Source organism: Narcine bancroftii, chromosome 5, assembly GCF_036971445.1.
Source record: "Narcine bancroftii isolate sNarBan1 chromosome 5, sNarBan1.hap1, whole genome shotgun sequence".
NCBI classification, from domain to species: domain Eukaryota; kingdom Metazoa; phylum Chordata; class Chondrichthyes; order Torpediniformes; family Narcinidae; genus Narcine; species Narcine bancroftii.
Genome location: NC_091473.1, coordinates 83,989,709 through 84,011,235, shown reverse-complemented (window position 1 = coordinate 84,011,235; position 21,527 = coordinate 83,989,709). Strand labels below are relative to the sequence as shown.

Below are 21,527 nucleotides of genomic sequence, written 5' to 3'. Positions count from 1 at the left end.
AAATTTCACTGGGATATTGTGACAATGGAATCTGAAACTGGAATCCATCAATGCTGGCTGACTATTGTTGGACATTGTCATGAGAGGCATCAGATGTTGAGTACAAAATCAGTGGCAAAACTCTTTTAGGACAGTTGAACCAGCATCAATATGCGATTAATCATGCAAAATTCAATGTTAATTTAATGTTTTTCTAACTTCTTTGTGTTCAGCTTCAGTTTTCTATCATAATCCCCATTTTTTTTCAGGAAGCAACTTTTGAAAAAAATTGTTGACAAGTGTAATTTACTTGAGGTAGTCCTTAGAATCCAGCTTGATTTGCTTCCATTTGATTGGGCAGGCAGAGAGCAGAGGGAAGAAGTGATTGACAGACAGGTGGGCAAAGTTATACACTCATTCTGCAGTTCTGGGTTTACATTTGCTCCCAGTACATGGCCTTGATCTGCTCAGATTCATTGTGGATATTGTACTCCTCTGCTTTGATATACAGCCATCACACTTCATCTATTATTTATATTTGAGGTAATTTGTGTATTATAAACAATAAAATTCTATTGGATTTGGACTACTAATGGTATCAGTTTCCTGGTCAAGGTATATTTCAGTGCATTTACATGAATGCAACTGATATATGAGGTAAATTAGGAATAGTCAATCCTCAAGCATTGCTTGAGAAACTCTTGCTCCTTGTATGAACTGATAATAGTATTATGAAAACTTATTTGTAACAAAAGAAAATTTGGAAATCTAATCAAAACACTCGATGTCCCTGCATATGAAACATTGTGATGTCTCAAAAAACCACTGAACATTACATCATGAATCTAAATAAAGATAGAGTTAAAGGGGGAAAGTAAAAATATTTCTTTGTCGGTTTCAAAAATGGTAGTCATACAATTTTTGGAACTAATTTCACTGACATTCTTGAACACAATGCAATCTCCAGCATGTGTTATGTAACTATGAAGAATATTTAGAACATCAACAGAACTTGTTCACAAAAGTAAATGAATATAAAAGGTGAAAGCTAAATCAGACTAAAAAAATTAAAATTACAATAATTTCTTTTCTCCAGCTAAAAAGGACTTTTCAGGCAGGTGCATTTCAGAAATTATGTACCTGTATTATAATAAAGTGCTTTCACATACAAGAGGGAAATAGCATCACTGCTTGAACTGCTGCAACAGTAGCACTGCCGCAGATGCAGATCCAGGAGTGTAGGGAGCAGAGACACAGCTCTGCTCTATAGAATCCAATGTCCAGCCTTAATGCATACAGATTTTAAAATGGCCTATTCAAGGTTTTTTTTAAATCCTGTGACCACAGAGGTCTGTGCCAAAGAAGGTGGAGAACCACAGGAGACAGGGCTATGACAACAGGAGCAGATCAGCAAGGGGCTCAGCAACTGAAGGACCCACACAAGCCAAAGGCTCTTGGAGACTGGCTTGTGGGTGCAGAAGTGGGGTGGGGGGGGGGAGCGTGGTGTGATGGCATAGGTTGGAGACGTGAAGAAACGCCTCTCCTGGCAGAATTAATTAAAACCCAAATAGAAAAACTTTTTTTTTTAAATTAGTGCTATGAAAACTTTTCTTAAACCTTACTAACAATGGCAATGAAGAAATTTAAAGCGAAAGTTGTGAAAAAAAATGACTACTAAAGAGGTTGGTATGATTGAACAAATGGGGCCTACCTTGATAACTGAGCCTGCCGACTTGCTTCCTCTCCCGCAGTGGATGACCCAGCAGTCGATGGCTAAAGTCCATGTTACTCCAGCGCCACTTCTCCAGCGAGCCAACGAAGATGGCACTGGAGTGAGGAAGAGAGTACCTGAATCGACGTCGCAGGGACAACTGCACATACACGGGGCTCCGTGCAGATGTGCTACTGAAACAGCTGTTCTGTATCAAACTAGAGCCTGTCATTTGATAGTCAGACCAGGACAAAACAAAAGGCCCATAGGCAAGTTAAACCAACTACATCGACAGAAGAAGAGGAAGAAATAACAACAGAAGAAGAGCCTTCACAAGAATTAGAGGGAGAAGAATTGGTACACTATGGATACAGGCCCCAAATTCAACAAACTATTCAAGAAGGTAAAATTGAAACCTTTCAAATTATTCCATATTCTGTTGATCCTTCAAGTCAATTTGGTTTGATTTTGCAACAAATCCAATCAATGTCTAATCAAAATGAATCAAGAGTTTACATCTGTTAAGGCTCAATTTAATTCACAATTTGAATGTATTAAAGATGAGATGACTACTATTAAAACTGATATGGCAAAATATGCTAAAGCTGTGAATAAAATTAAAATTCAAAAAACTGAAAGAAGATTTTCAAGACTGTCATCTTGATGTGGAACAATGTAAAGATACAGTTAATAAAATGGAAGATTCCTATACAGCTTGGTAAGTTCGAAGGAAAGATCTTTTACAGAAAACTAATGTATTGGAGAATCAAAGTCGAAGGAATAATGTTAAAAGTGTGGGAATGCCTGGAGATTTTGATGGTCCTTATCCAGTACAGTTATTTCAAAGATGGATACCTGAACTTTTAGGTTCTGAAAATTTTCCTAATGGTTTGGAATTGGATAGAGCTCATAAAACTATTAGAAAGAAACCATTTCCAGGACAGACACCATGTTCTATCTTAACTAGGTGTTTATGCTATCAAGACAAAGAAATGTTATTAAGATTGGCAGTCCAAAATGCTAGAAAACAACAAGGTGTTAATGATTGGGAATAATAGAATATTTTTTTAATGCAGACTGGAGTCAAACTATTGTTAAGAGAAGGAAAGAATTTAATCTGCAAAATCTGTTTTATGGAAAAGAAAGGATATAAATTTGTCTTTTGATATCCAACTGTACTTAAAGTCTTCTATGGAGAATTTCAGTCATGGTTTTTTACTGATGAAAATGAAGCATTGATGTTTGTTAATTCATTGCCTAATAATAAACAAAATGGCAATCAAAGTTATTCATCTCAGCAACTTAAATTGAGTCAAGATAAGTCACGAGATGGATCTCAGATGTTGGAACATCAAGAATCGACTGAGATTGATGTTAATCAAGTGAATAAAGACCTCAAAGAAGCTCATCATACATGATGGACTGATTTTTTTTTTGGTACTCTCTCCGGAGGGGGGCAGGGGTGAGATATTTTAGTCTTCTTCTTCTGAAGATGCGAAGGCCACTTCCCGTATAGTAAAAGGAGGTAGTACTGATTTTTTTTTAAGGGGTTTCTTTCTTTTCTTAAGAGATGTTTACTTTTAGATACTGCTGTGGAGTTGGGACCTGCCTGGATGGGTGGCGATGGTTGTGTATTTTAGATATATATGGCGGAAAATAATTTGAATTTTTGTTTACTTATAACGTGAATTATAATTCAATCAATGAAAGAAAGTCTTAGCTTATATTAAAATATTGAAAGTTGATATAGATTTTTTTTACTGAAGACTCATTTAACTGAAAAAAACATCAAAAATTGAAAAGGGAATGGGTTGGTCAAATCAGAGCTTCATCTTTTAATTCTAAAGCAAAAGCAGCTGCTATTTTAGTTAATAAGAAATTGCCTTTTAAATTGCAATCTACTGTTATTGACTCTGCCGGAAGGTTTGTTTTAGTTAATTGTCAAATTTATTCAGAATTTTGGACTCTTTTGAATATTTATGCTCCTAATGTAATGATGAAAATTTTATTCAGGATTCCTTTCTTTATCTTGCAGAAGCATATGAAAATATGATAGTTGGTGGTGATTTTAATTGTTGTTTAGACCTATTATGAGATAAATCACAAAAATCAGTGACAAAAAAACTGCGAAAAGAATTTTAACTAGACAAGGATTTTATTTTAGTTATTGAACCTTTAGCACAATTAATAAGACAAGATACTACTATAAAGGAATCAAGGTTAATTCCAATGAATTTAAGATTAATATATTTGCTGATCATGTTTTGATTTATTTGACTGATCCTGAAAATTCTCTGTTTGTTGCAAATGAGATTAAAGGAATATGGTGAAATATCAGGTTATAAGATTAATTGGGATAAAAGTGAAATTATGCCTTTGGTTGATTTTACTCAATGTAAAAAAAATGTTCAATTCAAATGGTCAGATAATGAAATTAAATATTTGGGTATTAAAATTGATAAATAAATAATTTATATCAGTTGAATTACTTATTGTTTAATAAAATTAAAGAGGACTTGAATAGATGGAATGATTTACCTATAAATTTAATAGGAAGAGTGAATTGTATTAAGATGAACATTTTTCCAAGGATTCAATATCTTTTTCAATCAATCCCTTGTAATATACTTCAAAAATATTTTAAGGATTTAAATTTAATAATTAAGAAGTTTTTGTGGAAAGATAAAATAGTAAGAGTATCTCTAGAGATATTCATTTAGAAATTTGAATTAGGAGGTTTACAGCTTTGACATTTTCAAATTACAAAGCTGCTCAGTTTAAATTTATTAATACAGGTAGAATGTTTGATTTAGATAAATCTTTAACATAGGCTAATGTAGAATTAGCTAAAATAAATGAAAAATCTATATTAGAATTTATTTATAAAAGGAATACAAAATTATTAATTGGCTATAATGATCCACCTATACTGAAACATTTAATTGAACTATAAAATAAAATAATTATGAGATGGGTTGAAAAGGTAAGATTTCTTGGAAAAACCTTTATACCAAAATAAACTTTCCTTTTACTATTAATAATCAATTTTTAAAGATATAGAGTCAAATGGGGATTAGAACAATAGAAGCTTGTTTTGAAGCTCTTTATTTTATTTCTTTTCAATGAATGAAAGAAAAATATAATATTCCAAATAATACCTTTTTTTGTTATTATCGAGTTATTTTATGTTATTTTCTCGAGGAATACAAGTTAAAGCTTTTTTTAATTTATAAATTAGGTCAAAGTTTAAGATTACCTAGATAATCTGAATAAGAAATTTTACTTACAAAAGGGGGCATTAATAAATTTATTTCAGAAATGTATAAATAACTTCAAAAGAAAATGCCTAAATTGGATATTCATAAATCAAGATTAAAGTGGGAAAATAATTTAAGTAGAACAATAGATCAAGATGATTGGAGAATATTATGTAAAGACAATTTAATTAATTATTAATATAAGATATAGATTAGTACAATATAATTTTTTGCATCAATTATAATTAACACCTCAAAAATTAAAAAGATTTAATTTCTTCAGAATTATGTTTTAGATATCAAAGAAATAGGCTCTTTTCTCCATTCGACAGCAGTGTATTAAGGTCAAATCATTTTGGATAGAAATTAATTATTTTTTAGAGAAAGTGTTAAGGTTAAACTTCCATTGGACCCAATGTTATTTTTATTAGGAAATATTAAAGTGTTTAGTTTAAAACTAAGATTAACTATGCATAAAATTGCTTAGCGGTTTTGAGGAAATGTGTAGATATTGCTTGGAAGTGTGATATAGATTTAGGGATGCAAAGATGGCATACTGAAATGAGATCTGTATTCCTCGAGAAAATAACATAATTTACATGATAAATATCATGTCTTTTTGAAAATACGGAAGCCATATTTACAAGTAGGTTTGAAAATTTAAACTCTCAAAGCTTGTACAGACGGTGGCCCTTGGTTCCATGGCAGTTAATTAGAATTTATATATTCATTAATAATCTTTCTTTCTTTGGGGCGTTGGGGAGGGGGTGGTAGGGAGGGATGGATTGTTTATATACCACATGTATTGTTTTATATGCATAATTTTTTATTAATTAAATGTATTGTGGTTTTAAAATTTTAAATAAAAATTTCAACAAAAAAAGAGGGTGCGGAAGGCAAGGAGGGTTCCTGATTATATTGGAGGCTTGAATCTGGAGGTCCTATTGTTGATGGTTTGAACTGGAGTTGTACAGCTGTGCGGGCTGTGGGAGTGCTGGAAGCAAATCCTCGAACATGCAGTATCTCTGAAGGAACTCTCTTTTGCTTCTCTTTGTCCAATTGTTAGGGGTCCCAGGCAATGTTCATGGATACTCTTTATTTGCCTTACTGCAGACAAAAGTTTAAGTATATCATATATAGTGCATTTTAAATGTATTATTAAGTGACAATAAAAAGAACCTTTGAGCATTCCAGCCATAATAAAATTAATTAATTTGCAGCACTTTAAACATTGCATAAACTTTTTAAAAGCTTATCAAAACAGGTATCCATCCAAATTCTTCACTACTTATAAAACCGTTATGTGTTTTTTTACTTCTTTTTAAATCTGCAGAGAATGTGTTGCTAATGGATTCTGACCATGTGGATACATCAAATACTTGCAGCAAGCTGGCACTCAGTTGAACTGTGATAATTTAATTACAAACGCAAACATATTTATAGTACAAAAAAAACAAAATACTGCATGTGTCATTTTGTGTGTTCATTCTGGAGTAAATCTGCCATCCCTCAAACCCCCATTAATTCACATATTTACACATCTTAGTGTTCAAAAGGTTAGGATAAATTCATTTCTGTTTCCAAGCAAAATCTGACATTTATACATTACAAAACAATTTGCCACCCCAACCCTCCCAATTTCATCACTCTCCCCACAAAACGTATACACAAAGAGGTATTTCGTCAATCCGCGAAAAACAGGCTCTTCGGTTCACTTCACAGACAAATCCGCAATTCAGATTTAAATAGAAATCCACTCCTTGGAACAGGAAAATTATATTTTTATCAAAGTTAAGGGTACAGTACTGCAATGCTAAACTTATTGAGCGGCATTGCTAAAACAAGAACATTTTCAGTAGTAACTCCCAACATTCATAGTCACAGACACTTTGAAATGCTTCAAATTCTAGGCAGTTGTCCAATTCTTATCCATAACTAAGCTTTTAACTTTATTCACAAATGTGAATAGAAGACAAATGCTTTTCAGCAAGTTTTCAACTGTAGCTGGCCAGGTAACATACTTTTTTTTAACTGCAATTACATTTTAAATACTGTAATGCAATTTGAAAAGCCAGCAATATTTTGTACATATACATACAAGATTCCTGCTTCAAATTTGTATTATATAAGTAATCAAACTTGCTTGTGGAGAGATAAAACCAACATTAGTAGCTTGCAACTTCGATGATATGAGGAAAGAAAATAACCATTGAAAAGAAGTAATAAGTAACAATTTATCCAGAACAGCTTTAACATTATAAATTCCACAGGCCAGGTTCAGTGTGGAATCACGTGGCAAATTTAACTTTTTCTGACAATGTGAATTTCTATTCTGTAATGCTGTGGTGCCATTGTGATAGAATGTGGCAACTCAATGAGGTTAATCGATACATTCCAAGTTACAGTGGGCACCCAAGCCATAGAATTGTGCAAATTGTGTGAATTATTGCTCAAAGTATAGGGTTGTGTAAGTTGTGTGAATTGTTGCTTTATGAAAACAGAAAACATGCTGAACTCTGCAAAATTGTTCAAAATACTGAACCACTTTTCCCTGTGAGGTATTGATTTAACTGAGAAGCTGCACCATTACCCTTCATAATAGCATCTACAATGGAAATAATATTAAACATAATGTGATATCACCTAGGGACAAGTAAACACTCAAATTGAGCAAAATTTAGGACTAAATATAAAAAATGCATTTATTTCATATTTCCAACAAAAGCAGAAGATGCTTGAAATACTCAGCAGATCAGAGAAAGAGGCTTCATTTTAGGTTGATTATGTTCTGATCCTCATCCCAAATTGTTAACTGTTTCTCCTGAAATGTTGTCTTCTTACTCACCTCAATCAGGAGGCATTTAATGGTTTTGGAAGAGAGAGACAAATTTGCCACATTACATCTATACAGGGTGTAATATTCTTCCTGGAATCCAGGCTCACTCCTGTACATGAAGCCTCAGCCAAGGATTACGACGTGATTTTCTCACAAAGTAAACTAGCCAGCCCTAACTGTGTCATCTTCCCAATATTGGTCAAAAATTCCTTCTTCAATCTGTGCAAAGTAGCATACACATAATTGATACCAGAATTTTTTTGTGCCATTTACATGCAAAACAGGGATTATCGTTTATGCTGTTGTATAGGATGACCCCCCCAGAATTTTCACCCAAAATGTTGATTTTGAGCAATACCTTTTCTATAAGATGAACCCTCCCCCCACCACACCTTAAATCTAGCATTTATCACTGCCCTCTGGATGTTGTTAAAAGCAATTCATAATATTTTAATAACAAATGATCATTTTAAGGTTTAAATTTTACCTGGATAGTTTAAAATAAATAATTGTCGGCTCCTGTCACAGGCCTTTTAAAGACTGTTTTGAGCCAACAGCAGCGGGACCGGGCAGATGAAGCCTGTGGAGGAACGTGGAGACTTTGCAAATAACTAACGGGGCATGTGCAAGATTGCATCAGAGCTAACAAGAAGATGGTGGTGGCATTGCCACCATCATCAAATTAAGAATTTTAGACCCGGTGTTTAGGACGATCTGATTTTAAGGTGAAAATTTTAAGTTAGTCTTATGCAATGGCATATTCAGTAAATCTGGGAATTACTTGATCTGATTGTGTATTGGAGGCAATGCAAAGATAATGTGACTCAACTTTTCTGTGGGGATATTGTGCAATAACAACAAAAAGAACATGGTGGTGATTCCTCCTCCTCAAAGGACTTAATGGATCACTCATGTGAAAAAGTAGGTCAATGATAAAAGTACCCTAGGTTCTAATCTTGATCACCCTTAGGTCCATTAGAATTTAAATATTTATCAAGCAGAAAATCAATGGATTCATTTATGTCATGCTTATGTTATACAATGAGCTGCTACAATTTAGTCTTCAATCTCTAAACTAATAATGTTTAGCACTTTTATTTAGCTCAATGCAAGACTCACATTTTCTAGTAAGAACAAGAAGCAGGATCTGAACTTTGTCTCCTGATTCCCACAGGGCACAGGAGATATCACAGCTAAATGTGGCACTTACATCAATAACTAGCTGAGGTTAGCAGAAGGCACAAACCAGGGAATTCCAATTATTGTATATTACTAATTTACTGTTTCCCTTTGTGAACAGGATAAATGTTTTAGGTGTTTCCTAATCCACAATTTGATTGATGCAGGATAACTTTTCGCTAAGGAAATTAGGTTTTAATATTGTGAGAGATTTTGAAGAGAGTTTACAAATACAAAGCTGAAGACCAAACAAAGTCTTTTTATAAGACAGTGTGTCTTCACTGTACTATTCAATATGATTTTTATTGGATTTGGCCTCCAGTACTACTGGGCCATTAAGGTTTCCCAAATAACCATTATTATAAATATAAATCTAAACTTGAAACCTCCCACAAAATCAGATACGAGTTTGACCCAGACTAAATTGCACAGAAAGGAGTATTATTGAACCACATGACCTTTGGTATAAATGCACCCAGAATATTTCTGCAAACAATCAGCAGCCTGATATGACAGTCCACAGGTAATACTGCCAGCATGATCAGATGGACACAGCATTCAGAAGAGAAAAATGAAAATTCTGCATTTCACTCAATACAGTAGTTATTCTGAGTTTACAGAAAGAAAAAAAATCTTAGTCCCACCTGAAATGATGATTGCTCAAAGGGGAAACTAAAATGAGCTGCTTCTGATTTGAAAAAAAATGCATGTTTCTTTAAAACTCGGAACATATAAAGAAGTGCTACCGGATTATCAAGTAGTGCAAATCATTATCTTCAAATCCTAACAATGTGAAAATGCATTTTGCAGTAACCTTTCCTTCACTCCCTGGCCTAGCTAGGCATCACCTAAGCTTTGATCTTTTCTGCAAATCTGCTCATTTAAAAAGAAACACCCTCACAGAAATGAACTTGTATTAAGCCAAAGCACATGCCGTATAGCTACAGTGGAGGCAATGTGCTTGGTGAAGGATAAAAGGGAGAGAAGATTAAATGCCTCAGGGGGACAACACCTCCTCAGAAGCAGTAACATGAGACAGGAGCAAGAGAAGCACTGTGTATGGATTTATTGGCCACTCATTGTGCTTATATTAAAAGGTTAATGTTCATAAAATGCTGCACGAACATCTTGTCAAAAATTAACCAAGAATCCAGCTATCCCCCAAACCTTTTACTAAATTTATTATTTATGGGTAGAAACACTTAAGATTTTCTTTTCTTTTAGCAGTCACTATTCCAACTGCAATATATGTAAATGCCATGTCATTGAATCAATTTTTAAGAAATCAGAATCTCTTGACAACAATTTAAGAAGTAATTCCAATCTGCGTGCATTTTTCTTTGCAATCTATTACAGGTACTCTGAATAGAGACACCAGAAATATTGTCATGGGACCTTCAGGATGTTCCCGCATCAGGGTTATTACATATTGTAGGAGTGGGGCTGTGGGTCATTGTTTCTTGTATAAACATTCATTGTTTTAGAGCTCTCACTATCCTTGTCCATGATTAGGGATGTCTTTTCTACACACACAGCAAACACAGTAGATTCACTTCGCAATTTAAAGGTAATACAATTCACATTGTCATTCTCAAGTCATAGCAGACTCTGCCACATAATATTTTCTCCATTCAGCAAAAAATAAAAATATTGAAGTCAGTTTTGAGAGGGAACAATGGAGGGTCATTTTAAATTCCATGATAGTACTGAGGGATTTTAGAAATCACATTCTCATGGAATTCCAATACTGCTGACAAAATCACAGGGTCCTTCAAAGGAGTAAAAACAACTACATTGCAGATTATCAAGAAATGTATTAATGCAAATTAAAGTTGTCAGTTGAGATTAGCTTTGTCTCCTTGATGTCCATAATTTTTTTTTCCAGAGGAAATTGCTCTCAGCAATTTAATTACTGGTATGAGGGGAAATCAAGTTTTATTTTTACGGTCGCATCAACAGCATATTTCAGCAAAGATTAATAATGGCTGCATTACTGTTCCACAGTGTCTAATGTGAACTGTCAAAAAATGCTTGGTGGGGTACAGAGGATTTATACTTCTAAAATTTGGTATACCTGCAGCATGCACCAGATGAACATGTGGACTATAGGAAAATTCATTGTTAGGGGATAATCAGTGATATAAAGCTTGGGTAAACCTGTTAAGTACAAATTCTTACTGTGGTTTATCAATATAGATTTGCAAATTAAATTTTATAATTCAATTGTTGTAATTATTCTTATTATTCTTATCTTCATACTTTGAAATTGACATCCTCTTCAAAGGGGCAGGGTTCCTAAGGGCTGCCCTGGAGGATGAAAAGAGCGTAGCAGGGCCATATAGCCTAGTAAAGTTAGTTGTGGACTATTTCCATAGATTTAATATCTGGAGTTCACCCAGAGACTGTTGTTGGACATTGTGTTTCCCTTCCTCTCCCACAGTTTGATTACATGCAGACAGCTCTAACCTGGACTCAAGTGACAGCGAGAGATGAATCTGTAAACATTAAAGATCTGAACATTTGCTGAGGTACTTCAGATAATAAGCGGGTCAGTCAGCCTCTCACAAACAAAAATACCTTATCAGCTACCTCTGCACAATATCACTTAACTCTCTAACACATGTTACTAAGTTATTAAGCACAGGGTTTGTAGGAGGTCCTGTAGAAGCTGTGGAGGACACCTGGAGTTCATGCAAGCCATGTTCTAATTTGTTTACAGCTTCTCGGAAAGCAAATTTGTTTCTCATCTGAGTAATGCAATCCACATAACCAGAGCAATGATCGAGCAACCGATGTCCTGCTTCAACTAACTGGCTGTTGGAAGTGGACTCTGAACCATTGTCAATAACGATAGAGAGAAGTTCAGCACACTCCAATAATGCTTCTTTACTGATTTTTTCTGTTGGCACTTTTTCTGGTGGGAGTTTTGTTTTTCGCAAGGAAATTCTAGCACTCGTAGTCACAGAAGTGCCATTTACAAGTTTTGAAGTTGCCGTGCTAATGGATGAACATGGAGGCACTTGAGGGGGTGGTATAGATGGCCTTGAGATCTTCCCAAGCACTGTTGGCCGTTTTCCACTTTCATCATTTATCTCAGTTTCCTGTTGTGCTGTTGGAATACCGTCTAAATCTTCTGCTGTTTCTGTGCTATTGAAGTTAGTGCCAAGAGGAGGCTGCAATAGCTTAAGGGAAAGTGGAGGTGGAGGAGGAGCACATTTTGGTTTAATAAGTCTCGGCCTCTCTCTTTCAGATGTAACCTGATGCTCTGACAGGAGTTTGAATTTGTTTCCCAAAGAATCGGTTCCAATCAATTGAACTTCTGCAGGTGCATGTTTCAAAGTTGGTGATATTAGAACAGGTACTTTATGATTATGAGTTGCTGAGATTGTAGCTGAAGCCTTCACTGGTGAGGACCAACATGTCTTCTCCACATCCTCTTTCATCCCAATTAAACCAGAATGATTACTATTAGTTTCTCCACGCCCAACTGTTACAGTGCTGAGATTCTGCGAAAGGTCACCATCTCCATTGCCCGTACAGGGCCGGAGAGATGGTGGTGCAGCACACCTTGCTAAAAGCTTTGTTTTTGACTTGTCTCTCAATGAACCAATTCCATCTTCTGCCTTTCTATGTAGTGGATCTGTCAATCTCCCCGATCCCTCTTCTTTAGAAGTGTAGGGCACTGGATGCTCGAGTTGAATTCTGTTGCGGTGACAATTTCTAGGAAGAGTCAAGGCTAGTCGATCCAGTTCTTGAAGCCCTGAAGACATGGAAGAAGTAGAATTTGACCGAGGAAAAGGTTTGGTGGCTTCCAAGCTTGAATCATCATTACTTGACGGCTTCCCTGGTTTTAAGCCAAGTGTCTTTTTTATTAAGCGAGGAGTGAAAAATCCAGCAAATCCTGCCCACCCTCCACTAGTTACACCACCATTTCTTTGCACAGATCCCCTTCCACAACACCTAGCCTGTGTGAGACTCCCTTCTGCATGTGAATGAATGAATGCAAGCCCATCAGAGTGCTGAAAAGATGAAAAAGAAGCAAAGTTACCCGTTATCTCATATTTTTTGTGTGGGTGGTTCTCCATCTCACGGAAGGAACTGCTGCGCTTAGGTGGCATAGGAACAGTCTTCTTCCTCATGAAGGAACTGAAGAAGCCAGCTTTTCTATCTCGAGTAAACTGGGTCTCTTTGCTATCATCCAGGAGACCACTGGGGGATTTGTCTCTCTGCTTACGAGGTAATGCTGGAGAGATGCTACATGGGGCCGAACTTGTTCCCATTCCTATTAGGAAAAGAAGAGTAAACGCAGCTCAAAAAACTGAAGGATTATTTAAACCGTGTATTTGATGTTTATTTACTTTTTTTCCTGTCTTCAGTCTCTGTTTATTTTCTAATTTTCATTTCTTTTGTAGTTTTTTTTTCCTTTCTACTCATTGCAAATTTTAGGTTCATTTTCTAGTTTCAAAATTTTCCTGACAACCACTCACTTCACGAAATTGCATGATTTTCTTTAACATTGTAAATTTAAATAATGTATCCAATACTAATAACAACCTGAAGAAGATGACTCTGCACGGAGTCTCACTGGTTGTGAACACAGCATTTGTTGGTTATGCCCAATATGCATTCTCTCCAAAAAAGGGTTATCTACTGCCACTGGTGCTCACATTGTGGCCTCCTCCTCATTGGAGAGACTGGATACAGACTGGGAGATGGCTTCAATGAGCATCTTCACCCTATCCGTTGCAATAGCAGGGATCTCCCAGTGGCTATCCATTTCAAATCCCCGCCCCATTCCCATGTCAGCATGTCTGTCTGTGGACTCATGAACCACCTGCAGATTGGAGGAACCAAACCTCATATTCCACCTTCAACCAGATGGCATTAACATTGATTTCTCAAGTTTCCATCTGGCCCCCTTCTCACCATCACCCACCCCAGTTTCTTCCCCTATCCCGATGGCCCCTTTCTTCTGTCCCTCTCGCTTTCCCTTTCTTCTTTCCTCCAGGTCTTCATTCACTGAGCCCCCTCCATTCCTTGATCATTTCTCACCTTTCCTCTCGTGTCTTCCTATTCATGCCCAGTTATTGGCTACTCCCTGCCCTTTCGTCTCCCCTCCCCCAGCTTTTTTAATTGGGCATCTGGCTACTTTTTGCTCATACCTTGAAGAAGGGCCTGGACCCAGAACATTGTTTATATATCTTTACCTCTTATGGATGCTGTGTGACTTGCTGAGTTCCTCCAGAATTTTTGTATTTTTTTAATGACATTCACAATGTCTGCAGACTTTCATGTTTCACTTTCAAAAATTCTGGCTTTTAAAAGTGAAGCTCATTCAGATTTACTAAGTTGGTACTGCTCTTTAAAATTAAACATGAAATAGACAGTCAATCTTTGAAATGCTGGGAGAGAAATGAGGGGATTGTGTGATGTGTTCACCTTCCTTCAAGGAGATAAAGGGCCGATAGGAAAATTTTAAAAAAGTAAATAAAACCAAATGAAACAATTACCTGGCACCGTGGGATGAATGACAGCAGGATGATCCATGTCCATGTTTTCCTTATTTTCTGCATTTTTCTTCAGTGTTCGAGTTTTAGTTGGGAGCAGGGGTAACTGAAAATGCTGAGTGATCACAGATGAAGAGGCAGTTTTTCCAAGTTCTTCTGCAACTTCTGCCAGAGGAAAAGGAGCACTGACAACCTTGAATTTCTGGTTTTAGTCTTCATAACTTACAAAAATATAAAATAAATTCAAGATTGAAAGGTAGGGTATGATGGAGGGACAAACTCAATTAAGAATGACTTGTCTGAGGGCAGGATTATCTCTTCACATGTATGCCTATCTGTTGTTATTTCACTTCAATCTTTTACCTAGTTAAAAGTGAACTTAAACTGATGACACAAATGCATCAGCAAATATGTATAGTGACAAGGCAGCTATTTTCAAAGATGACTCTTGTTGATCTGCCCTCAATTAAGAGCACCTTGCCTTCATTTTATGATATAATTGGCAATAAGATTGTTTGATGGAGGAACAACAATGAGGACATTTTGTATCTGATTTCTACTGAGAATATTGACAAATTGTAATATTTTACCTTCTGAAATGCTAGAGTCATGGAACATGGTCTCAAATGCTTGATGGATCTCAGCAAACAATGGTCGTTCCATGGGATTCCACTGCCAACCTAAGAAATCAAAACAGACACAAACATGAGATGTCCTTCAAGTCGCAAGAGAAATTAGTTTTTGCTTTTGAGCAGCACCAATATTTTGTGATACCATGCACCACCAAATTTGAAGGTCAAATATAAAATGTCACTTCCATTTTCCAAGTTAAGTTCAAAGCAAATGGTTGCAAGCTACTGACAAGTTTACCAAATGCACAAAGCATATTTTTTCTTATCCTTTATTTGAGTGTCCTTGAGGAAATCACTCAACAGAATGGCAGAAAATGTAATCAAAACTAAACTGTATAATGAGAAGCCATATATTTAAAAATTAGCCTCGACTTTTCACTGTCACATGGGCCATTCACAAAAAAATCTGAATTTCAGAGGTACGATGAGAACATTTACATCACATTAACTGAACACAGTTATCATGATTTAATATTTGATGAAATCAAGTGAAGTATTACTGGTTTGTAAAGGGACAGTCACTAAGACCCATGGTTTAGGTGAATAAAATGGGATTCCTGCTTATTCAAAATATATGTTACATTACTGTTGATAGACTCCAGGAGTGCCTTCAATTTCATAGTCCCTTGTAAACTCATTCCCAAACTTTGGGATCTAGGCCTTCGAGTCCCCCTCTGCAACTATATCCTTGACTTCCTGTCAAACAGACCACAATTTGTGAAGATGGGTAACACCTCCTCCATATTCACATTCAATTCTAGCATCACTCAAGGATGCAAACTCAGCCCTCTGTTATACTCCCCTACATCCATGACTTACAGCCCAAATACTGTTCTAGTTTCATCTTCAAATCTGCCAACAACACAAGTTATGGACTGGGTATTAGAACAAGGAGTTAGAATACAGGAAAGAGTTTAGAAGTCTTGTTGTTAACTTGGCACCATACCACCTTTCTCTCTCTCTCTCAACATCACTAAGTTGAAGGAGATGACCGCTGATTTCAGAAAAGAGGGCCAGAGACCATATCAATGGCACTGAATTGGAAAATATTTATTTCGAAGAAAGTGAAGATATTTACATCTCAAACACCCTGCCCTAGGCCAAAAAAGTGTACCAACGTCTCTGAGTCTATGAATTTTGGCATGTCCCTTTGCTCCACAACAAACTCTGTAAATGTAGCAATGAAAGCACATTTGCTGGATGCTTAGAGTGCAGATGGGAGCTGCTAGGCTCAATATCCGAAAAAGCTGCAAAAGGTTATGATATCATGCAAACGTCTCTCCCCTCTATGCACTCCATTTGCATTTTGTGCTGTCTAGGAAAGGCAGTAACACACCGAAAGGCCCATCATACCCCAGATACACTCTCTTCTAGCTCCTCCCATCAGGAAAAAGGCTTATGAGAGTGTAAACATGGACCAGCTGGGTTAAAGACAGTTTTTCCCCCACAGACATCAGATTCCTGAATGAACCCCGCAACAGTGCTATCATACTGTTGTCTTTTCCAGGTACTGATTAATGTTTTATTTCCTTGTAAAATTACACTTTGCAAATTGTGTTCTTCTACTTTATACACCTTACAAACATTAGAGCTAGGTATAATGCGAATAATAAACAAATTTAATATACGTATGACTAAAAGCTTGCACTAATAACAAACAACTGCCCTGTTATCAAAATGTATTACTTACATGATCTCATCAATTCATAGACTTTTGGGGGACAGCCCTCAGGTTGTTCCATTCTGTACCCCTTTTCAAGTAAATCATATACCTGCGACAGATCAATTCCTGGATATGGAGACATCCCATATGTAGCAATTTCCCAAAGTAACACTCCAAATGCTGAGAAGATATGCAAAGGGAAATAATATAATAATTACTCTAAATCAACGTTTGTAACAATTACCTGGATGGATTGTCAATGCAATCTTATGACGCATTCAATGTCTTATAAAGTAATAACATCAACATATTACCATCAATGAGTCACCTTTACTTGCTGGTGAACTGCATATCAAGTGCAAACTCACATTTTTGACTTGCTGCTAAAGATTAACTTAATCCAAAACAGAAAGGCCATGCATTATGGCAAGACCTTTGCAGCATAATGCCGTCAGTTGGGTGCGTCAAAACAATTAGCTACTACACCCTCTCATGCAATGATCAAACATGTCAAGGCCTTTGAGTAATTATTTGTGTTTGACAGTCGGAAACATTGGAAAAAATATATGCAATGATCAAACATGTCAAGGCCTTTGAGTAATTATTTGTGTTTGACAGTCGGAAACATTGGAAAAAATATATTTTAAAATGTAAACCAATCACAAAGATCTACAGTGTAATTATACACACCAGACATTGAAAAAAGTTGTCTGGAAACAATTTTTTAAAAACCACACATATGTAGGATGCACAGAGAAGTCTGTAGATGCTGCAGTCTGGAGTAACAAATCATCTGATTGAGGAACTCAGCATGTCAAACAGCATCAGTGGGAGAAGAATTGTCAATGTTTTGGGCTGGAACTCTTCATCATGGATTTTACTCTTATTGCTCTCTACAAGAATCACATTATGCAATGAAAAAACTAAACTGTGACATTAAGCTTTGGCAGTAAGATGGAATTTGGCACAACTTGGGGAATACAATGTAGACATTTTAAGAATAAACTTCTTTTTATTGGTAATGTTTCAATAAAATGCCTTGTTTGGATCTTAAAGTTAAAAGATTAAAAAATGGAGTTGAGCTCAGTCCAATATATCTGATTGATGAATTCATTCAATCTTTGAAACCTAAGGCTCATGAAAACACATTACAATACATACCCCACACATCTGATTTTATTGAGAAGGTGTTGTAGGCAAGACTTTCTGGAGCAGTCCACTTAATTGGGAATTTAGCTCCAGCATGAGCAGTGTATGTATCACCAGTCATTAACCTGCTTAGACCAAAGTCTGCAACTTTCACCATGTGATTTTCACCAACCAGACAATTACGAGCAGCGAGATCTCTGAAATGAAGGAACAAAAATCAATTTGGCAACATGACCAATGAATGGAAGATAAAATCCACAACATCACAAATATTATATAAATGTTAAATTTTTGATTGTCCAGCAAAATTTTCAAATATATTATCCAATTTTCAAGAGTTGATCATTGAAAGAGAGAACTCAGGCCATTATTTGGAAAGTAAGCTTTATATCCTTCAGAGTGGCTGACCTGTGAATGAAGTTCTTTTTTTCAAGGTACTCCATGGCAAAGGAAATTTGTGTAGCCATATGTAAGAGCACTACAGCATTCACATCTTCACGGTGGCACTCACGCAGATAATCCAGTAAATTCCCATGTGGCATGTACTCAGTAACAATGTAGAATGGAGGCTCCAAAGTACAAACACCTAAAGACACATAATGACTTATTATTTCAATTGATAATCAGTCGTTCACAAAGCTAGTGGGCAGCAATCCAAAAAAAGACATCATCTTGTGCACATTTAATTGACAAAATTCATGTTAAAATGTTTTAAAGGTACTTTATAAAAACAAAAGACTTGTTGATCTGTAAATCTCACAACCAATTTCCACATAACACAGATCACAAACAACAAGAAAATGACCAAATAATTTGCATTTGAACTGGGAGAAGGATTTTTTAAAAACCCCAGCAAAGAACAATGGGGACAGGTCACTGGATCTCTCAGTAGTATCATGAGGATCTTGGGCTTGATACAAGCTCATGCTTCAACATCATATTTCAGAGCTCAACTTTTGTGACGTGACAAAATGCCCTCAATTCTAAGCCAAAACGCCAGTAAGATTCACCATTCTGCTCAGTGAACACAGAAACAGACCATTCAACCGACCATGTGTGTGCCAACACCATCTAGAGGTTATCTAAATAACTTATAAATGTGAATAAACCTGCCTCAATGACTCACTTAGGCCATGTGTTCCGGATTCCAAACATCCCCTGAAAGAAAAAGATTCTTCCTTCGATTCCCTCTGAATATTTTACCTCGTATCCCAAATCTGTGCCTTCTAGTTTTAGACACCTCTATAATGGTGAAACCAGAGTCAAAGCTGACACAATATTCTTGAGGAGAAAATATTCATGACATTGATTTTCTGTCCATTAACGGTTTAATTAACTACTGCTGAAATCAAACAACAGCTAGAAATGTTTGCAAGATTCAACACTTAATTTGAAGCAGAATATACATGTTCCAAAACGTCTTGATTCTAATAACCGGAATGATGATTCTTAATTTACCTGATAAAAGCATTTTAATCCTTAGGCATAGGGTTGACAAATTAGAATTTAAGAAGTGTTCAAAAACAAACCAAATGGTGATTGCCAATACACAACTATTGCTCACTGGATGTGAAGAAACTTACCCAGAAGTTGGACCAAGTTTGGATGTTTTATTTCTTTCATTACAGCAGCTTCTTTCAGAAATTCCTCCACTTCCATTGTGTCCTCCTTAAAAATAAAGTAAAATTGCTAACCCAAGGACCACACATAACTGCAAATATACACACACTTATTAACAGAATATTACAAATGTTATGACAACCTTCTGCTGCAGATTTTGCTCTACTGTATACTTGGTAGTAACTGCAAATGTGAGACTGTGCGTGGTGGGGGGGGGGGGGTGGGAGAGGTGTGTGTGTGTTTCATTACACCATGCAAAATCATAAGTTCAATACAATGAACATGGCAAATATAACTGAGTTTTGCCCATGTCAAATTTGGCTGGACTTCAATAAACACTATTGGCCTTTGATTTTCTTTGCCCCAAATTACCCCAGTATGCAAATATGATCCCTTGATTCTTTTAACTTAAAAATTCAACTGTCTTAAATTATTCTCCCTTTTCACCATTCATAACAATTATGAAGAGCTCAATGACAAAGAAAAATTCCTCTACTTAAATAATGAGGTAATCAATGGCATAATCTTCTATCCCAGTCATAATATTATTCCCTAACCACCAATTCCATTGCTTTCCCAAGTAACTGTTTGAACTTTGGTACTGAATTTTGGACCTTAGATCCATGCCTTCTTCAAGACGATATTTCTATCACATTAACATCCCCTACATTCAGCCTTGTTCAACTCATTCACCCATGTTTTATCCCCTCTAGATATGACAATTTTGTCACATTCAAAGCCAGCCTCACTCATTAGAACCATAGAACACTACAGCACAGAAAACAGGCCATTTGGCCTGTGCTGAAACATCATTCCATTAGTCCCACTGACCTGCATCCATTCCGTAACCCTCCAGAATTCTCCCATTCATATACCCATCCAAATTATTCTTAAATCCTAAGAGTGAGCCTACATTTATAACGTCAGATGCAGCTCGTTCCACACTCCCACCACTCCAAGTGAAGAAATTTCCCCTAATGTTCTCCCTAACCTCTCTCCCTTCAACTTAAAGCCATGTATTTATCTCTCATCATCTTAAGTAGAAACAGCCTACTCGTATTTACTCTGTCTAAAACTCTCTTCATTTTGTAGACCCCTATCAAATCTCCCCTCATTCTTCTACGCTCCAAGGAATAAAGTTCTAACTGGTTTAATCTTTCCCTGTAACTCAACTCCTGAAGACCCAGCAATATAAACCTCTCCATGGATATCTAGTGTCTGAACCTCCAATGTGGGTTATTGCCAAAGGCCTTAATGAAGTCCATGTAGTCAACATACACAGCCTTTCCTTCATCTAGTTTATTGGTAACCTCCTCGAAAAACTCTATAAAATTTGTTAAACACAACCTACCACGCACAAAGCCACGCTGACTATCCTTAACCAGCCCTTGGCTACCCAAATATTTGTATATCCTATCTCTAAGAACACCCTCCAATAATTTATCTACTACTGATGTCAGGCTTACTGACCTGTAATTTCCTGATTTACTTTGGAGCCTTTTTTTTACAACAACAGAACAACATGAGCTACCCTCCAAAAATCCAGCACCTTGCCAGTGGCTAAGGATGTTTTAAATATTTCTGCCAGGGCTTCTGCAATTTCTACACTAGTCTCCCTCAAGATCCAAGAGAATATCATGCCAAGCCCGGGTAATTCATCTACCTTTATTCGCTGTAAGGCAGCAAGCACCTCCTCCTCTTTAATCTTGAAATGTTCCAAGCCACAACTGTTTGTTTCCCTTCCTTCCTCATGCACTATGCCAGTTTCCTGAGTAAATACTGATGCAAAAAACTGTTTAAGATCTCCCCCATCTCTTGAGGCTCCACACATGGCCAACCACTCTGATCTTCTAGGGGACCACTATTGACCCTTACTATCCTTTTACTCTTAACATACTTGTAGAAACCCCTTGGGTTTACCTTCACATTATCTTCCAAAGCAGCCTCATGTCTTCTTTTTGCTTTCCTAATTTCCTTCTTAAGTTTTTTCATCC

At 36.3% G+C, this 21,527-nt stretch overlaps 1 protein-coding gene across 8 annotated transcripts in view; it reads right to left on the bottom strand.

Annotated features, from left to right (window-relative positions):
- abl2 (c-abl oncogene 2, non-receptor tyrosine kinase) overlaps positions 1 to 21,527 on the bottom strand; it is a 173,435-nt gene that overhangs the window by 42,617 nt on the left and 109,291 nt on the right. For 3 of the 8 annotated variants that reach the window (XM_069938127.1, XM_069938130.1, XM_069938129.1), the window contains 7 exons: positions 19,497 to 19,581; positions 18,322 to 18,499; positions 17,926 to 18,110; positions 16,792 to 16,944; positions 15,060 to 15,149; positions 14,473 to 14,634; positions 6,343 to 13,244 (listed from right to left, as the gene is read on the bottom strand). In XM_069938127.1, the coding sequence (XP_069794228.1) occupies positions 11,548 to 13,244; positions 14,473 to 14,634; positions 15,060 to 15,149; positions 16,792 to 16,944; positions 17,926 to 18,110; positions 18,322 to 18,499; positions 19,497 to 19,581 (2,550 nt within the window). In that variant the 3' untranslated portion in view covers positions 6,343 to 11,547. Of the gene's footprint in view, positions 1 to 1,690; positions 1,807 to 5,840; positions 6,055 to 6,342; positions 13,245 to 14,472; positions 14,635 to 15,059; positions 15,150 to 16,791; positions 16,945 to 17,925; positions 18,111 to 18,321; positions 18,500 to 19,496; positions 19,582 to 21,527 lie in introns of those variants that run through there. The other 5 variants (XM_069938135.1, XM_069938134.1, XM_069938133.1 and 2 more) reach the window with 4 other exon arrangements.